At 38.9% G+C, this 5,740-nt stretch overlaps 1 protein-coding gene across 1 annotated transcript; it reads right to left on the bottom strand.

Annotated features, from left to right (window-relative positions):
• Positions 1–895: 895 nt before the first annotated feature.
• LOC107615561 (uncharacterized) lies at positions 896–1,315 on the bottom strand. Its single transcript, XM_016317614.1, has one exon. The coding sequence runs from the start codon at positions 1,313–1,315 to the stop codon at positions 896–898; it is 420 nt and encodes a 139-aa protein (XP_016173100.1).
• Positions 1,316–5,740: the final 4,425 nt, after the last annotated feature.

Below are 5,740 nucleotides of genomic sequence, written 5' to 3'. Positions count from 1 at the left end.
TTGCACCTTCATGAACTTTAAGACTCAAAAGAAATTTGACTCTCATGACTTGTTCTTACAATATATAGAACACCAAACTTAATGTTTGCTTATATACTCCAAGAAAGCTCTTAGACATATGTCAAAATGGCAATATGATCATCATTTTTGAAAAGCATCTTAGCGTGCCTGTAGGCACACCAAACTTAGAATTGGATCATATGCTTCAGAATGTCATGGATAGTTATCAAATTTGTCTATGAAAACTTGAATTTATGTTAGAGCAACAATTATTATTCACACTGAAACTTTAAAAGTAAGGAAACTAAATCATGGGCTGCCTCCCATGGAGCGCTTCTTTAGTGTCATTAGCTTGACGGTTAGTTTACTGTTAGGACGGATTGTAATGCCTTAAATCTTCTCCCCTTATTGTGAATCTGTCACCATTTGATTCTTTAAAAATTTTTACATGCTCCAATGAAAGGATCCAGTTGATTGTATAGACTTGAGGCATTTGAGATGGTATCACAGGAAGATGAGGGGGTATGAGTGGATGGTGGGCTAACATCACCTTGTCACCTAATGAGAAATCCTCAGTGGGAATTTTCTTATTCCTCCATTTCCTTGGTACTTTCTTCCCCACTTTCCTCTCTTCTTTAAGTAGTGCTTCAGAAGTTCTTGTGTTGGAGTGATCTTTGTTGATTGATTCCCTTAGTTTTTACTGTTTCAGCTTCTCCTCTAGTATCCTTGGTTGCTTCATCTCTCGAGCTTCTTATTTATCCACCAAGGAAAGCTCCAGAGGCTTGGCTGGTGGTTCATTGCTGTTCTCTTTCAAAGAGCTCTCATTGTACTCTTCCTTTAATTCCTTGCTCTCTTGCTCAGACTCATACGTGGGCTTGAAGACATAGAAAGTGAGCTACTCATCATGTATTCTCAGTAACAACTCTCCTTGTTCTACATCAATGAGTGCTTTACTAGTAGCCAAGAATGGTCTCCCTAAGATGATCGGGTGAAGATGGCTCTCTTCCATTTCGATAACGACAAAGTCAGTGGGGAGAAAGTAATTTCCCACTTCGACCAGTACATTCTCGACTACTCTTTCAGCTTGCTTCTGACTCTTGTCAGCCAATTGGATCATTACATCTGTGGACTTAAGCTCATTGATTTTCAATCTCTTCATGAAAGACAGAGGCATCACATTTATGCTGGCTCCCAGATCACAGAATCCTCTATCAATCATGGTGTCTCCTATAGCACAGGGGATGTGAAAGCTTCCCGGATCCCCTTTCTTTATTGGTAATGCCTTCTGAATAAGATCATTGGATTCTTTGTTCATCACCACTATTTGGACACACTTTAGGTTGCTTGATGTGGCGGAAATTGGCGAGTTAAAAAATTATTATAAGAGATACGTTGCAAGTATAGTTCTTAACCAACCAAAAATCTGCTTATCAATTTAGAAGGGTTGTCACTAAATTAAAATTAAAATACTAGGAGTATGAATCCCAGGTCATCTCCCAACGAGTTGCAGAAAGATGTGCTATTTTATTAATCAGATGTTTTCCAAAAGGGTTTGAGTTTGATAGACAGGAAATTAAATCAGAGAATTTATGTAATTTAAATAAAAACCTTGACCGGGAGTAGATTAGTTGGAAACCCTATCCTTGATGGAGTTCTCCCAAGATCAATTGATAATTGAAGGTTGCCTGCTCAGTTATCCTTTACCAGATAAAGGAAAGTTAAGCAAGTTGGAAGTCAGTTTCTATTCACAAGTTCTAATCCTCTCCCTTGGGAAGGACTAGTGTCAGTGATTAGAGGGCGACCCAACGCTAAACCCAACTATAATTTTACTCTTGAGCATCTAACTCAAGGTCCTCCATTCAACCAACTCCCAATCAAGTTATGGAACTACTCGCTCATTACGATTGCAAAATCCATGAAATAAAAAAGGGAAATAAAGAAAGGCATGATAAATAGTAATCAAAAGGATCAATTAAAAATAAAAATAGTTCTTGTATTAATAAATTCTAAAAATAATTCAATAGTAACTCTGAATAAATTAGGGATATGGAAGAGTAAGTGACAAGTAAGGAAACAAACTAGAATGACGAAGTCTTGACGGCGGTAATAACTCTTCTCAATATCCCAATCCAAAAAGCAACAAAATCAAAATCCTAAGAACTATGAATGTGTAGAGAGAAAACCTAGAGGAAGAGTAAAATCAGATCTAAAAATTAAAATTATGCGGAATGAATGTTGTTGTTTGTCTTTGCATGTTCCCTGGCTCTAATCTGCTTTTATGGGCCAAAAACTGGGTCAAAACAGGGCCCAAAATCGCCCCCAGCAAATTCTGCAGATTCTGCAGATCGCACATGTCACGCGAGCGCGTCCTCCACGCGTTCGCGTCATCCAGCTTTTGCCTTGCCACGCGTGCGCGTCGTCTACGCATTCGCGTCACTTGTGTAGTTTCCAATCCATGCGTTCGCGTCAGGCACGCGAGTACGTCACTGCAATTTCCTCTATTTCGCGCGGTCACGTGAGCCATGCGTCCGCGTCACTTCTCGCTGGTCATCTCCTCAATTACTTGTGTACCTTCCATTTTTGCAAGCTTCCTTTCCAATCTCCAAGTCATTCATGCCCTATAAAGCCTAAAACACTTAACACACAGATCACTGCATCGAATGGAATAAAGGAGAATTAAAATACATAATTAAAAGTCTCTAGGAACCAAGTTTTCAATCAGGGAGTAATTTTTGGGAAGGAATTGTAAATACATGCTAATTTAATGAATAAGTGGGTAAAGATTTGATAAAACCACACAATTAAACACAATATAAACCATAAAATAATGGTTTATCAACCTCCCCAAACTTAGACATTAGCATGTCCTCATGCTTAGTTGAAAGAGATGAAATAAATGAGTAGGAACATGTAAAACTTATGCAATGCAATGCAACCTATACATATGAATGCAACTATATGATTCTTGTCCACTTGGTTAAAGGCAAATAAGCTCTTCAAGACAATCACATCTCAAATTCCACTAATTCAATTCTTATACAGTAAGAACAGATAAAAATGCAAGAAGGTAGCTCTTGAAAGCAGGGAACATAGAATTTACGTATTGACCCTCACTGATAATGTATGTACGCTCTTAATCTCTCTAGTGTATAGGGTAATCACTCTATCCTTCTCTAATCATGCTTTCTAATTTTTGTTCTTTACCTAACCAATCAACAACATTTAATGTACCAATGCAAACATCATGAGGTCTCTTCAAGGTTGAATGGGGCCAAGGTAAGGGTAAGGGTACATATATGGCTAAGTAAGCTTATAAATTGAATCTTTAATTAACCCAAGCTTTCACCTAACACACATATATATATTCTATATAACTCAAATTTTATACCTAGCTACCCAAAATTTCCCTTTCACATTCCTTACTCATGTATCAACTTTTATTTTAATTTTATCATATATACATTGATCCTTGAAATTTAACTTAGCATTGGGGTAATTTTGTCCCCTTATTTAATTATTGAATGCTTTTGGATTTTTTTTTAACATAAAAATAAACATAGTTTATCAATGCACAGAGATTTTTAATTTTTATAGTTTCACATGAGTAGGCACCCAAGTTCCCATTATATTATCATGACACATTCCCTTATTATCTTTTGTTCCCACAATTTTCCCATACTTAATTAACACATGAGTAGGCACCCTAAAGCTAGTGATGTGGTAAAATACAGAACAAATGGGATTTAAAGGCTCAAAGTGGCTAACAAAGGTAACTTAAGGGGTATGCTTGATTTGGATAAGTGAGATAAACAAATAATGGCCTCAATCATATGCAAGCATATAAATATATTAAACATTGGACATATAGGGTGAAACAAAATATAGATTACAATCATAGAGAAGTAAACACACAAGAATAAAATAATTATGGTTAAATAATATAGCCATGTGTTTAGGCTCAAAGTCTCATAGGTTGTGTGTTCTTTAGCTCAAAAACCATGTTCCAAATACAACTTCAAGCAAATTTAACATAAAAGTTTTGATTAAAATTAGTGAAATTTTGTTCTAAAAATAGGGTCTTAGAAGAAACTTATTGTCTTTTCAATCAAGTAGAATATGCATGCAACTAACCTATTACTATGCAATTTTTCCTATTCTACAAAAGAAAAACTAACTAAATATCCTATTTTATTGGCGTTAGGGAAGAGAAATTACCTCCGGAAGTCAGGTACTGACCGACCTTCCCACACTTAAGGCTTTGCACCGTCCTCGGTGCCATCTGTCAGGATCAAAGGTGGGCTGGTAGTAGTATCTCCACAGTCGGGACCGTCATGGCTCCCTATGCTGGTAAAGGAGGTAGAGTCCGGGGTGTCTGAGTCTCTGTATTTTCCTTTAAGTAGCTCCTTGAGGTATGTGAATCGGCGCTTGTAACGGCGCTCTCTTAGCTTTGCTTTGTGTTCCTGCCGATCGAACCTCTCAAGTATCTGATGGAGCAGTTGGTTTGTTGTAGGTGCTTGTGGTGTTAAAGGTGGAATGTCTTCAGCCGGTTCAGTAGGCTGGCGTGTAGTGGCTGTTAGAGGTCTGATATATTTCCCGTTATGGACGTACTGATCATCCTGTGGGAGCATGGCTTTGGTGTCTCCAGCTCTCTAGGAGACTCCGGCTACTGAGACGAGATCTGAAACCAAGGCGGGAAAAGGTAAGTTGCTCGCAATTTGCACGTGTCCCTTGGCATTCCAGATGTGTCTTGGTAGGTTCAGAGGCTGGTCTATAAGGATGCACCATAGTAGAACGTCCATGTCTGCAGTGAAGGAGGACTCGTGGGTGCTCAAAAGACGTAACGGGATATAATCTGTGCCCATACGCAAGCCTCCAATGTAAGTGCGGAAGCCAATATTCCCTTAGGGTGGGAACAATGGTATCCGTAGATCCATCTGCTGCCAGGTTGTGAGATAACTCTGAGAACAACATCCCAGTCAAATTGGTATGTCTGGCGTTTGAGTGAGGCTTCTTGAAATGCGTCCAGTCCTTCTGGAGTATGGGGGAGATCTAGAGCTCGTTGAATGGCCTCTTCTGTAATGGGTACTTGTTTCTGACGTACATAGACAGACTACATGGTTGGCAGGTGAAAATTAGAATAGAACTTGACTACCCAGGAAAGATTAACCTACCGTGGCTGTCTCTGATGGAAACCCCATTGTCTTCTTTCAATTTGCGGCTCAACAAATTCAACAATACGGGTCGAGAGGATAAGAAGGTATTCGTTGTTGTAACTCCTTTCTGCCAGGATGGGGAACATCTGCTCACAGTAGCGATTGGGAAATCGTGCAGTGTCCTTTGCTAGGGAGGCTTTCTCTTTTTCATCAACCTTTATAATCCTCTTAATTCTTTTTGTTGAGGGCTTGACTGCAGTTGAAGATGGCTCTGCCACGAGAGCTCGTTTGGTTCCTCTCCTTGCTGTTAATTTGGGAGTAGCTTTCTCCTTGCCTTTCTTGGTGGCCATCGTAAGAGAAAGAAAAGAGAAAGTATGTTAAAATGTCAAGGGTCAGAGCAAGAAAGAGGACGGGAAAGGTGGTAATCAATGCACATTAAAAGATGAATGATATCAACACATGGTCATGACTACATGTGAGAGATCAACTATGGAAATATGGCAAGTGCATATGTTGACAATTAAATGCAAGGTGTTTATTGGCATGCAAGCAAAGGCATGAGTAGCAAAGATCAAGCATTCAATGTC

Source organism: Arachis ipaensis, chromosome B9, assembly GCF_059453495.1.
Source record: "Arachis ipaensis isolate K30076 ecotype BB chromosome B9, ASM5945349v1, whole genome shotgun sequence".
Taxonomy (NCBI): Eukaryota; Viridiplantae; Streptophyta; class Magnoliopsida; order Fabales; family Fabaceae; genus Arachis; species Arachis ipaensis.
This window is presented reverse-complemented; position numbering and strand designations above follow the sequence as displayed.

Excerpts from the sequence above, each read along its gene's own strand:
- LOC107615561 (XM_016317614.1), bottom strand. The coding sequence starts at position 1,315 with ATGAACAAAGAATCCAATGATCTTATTCAGAAGGCATTACCAATAAAG.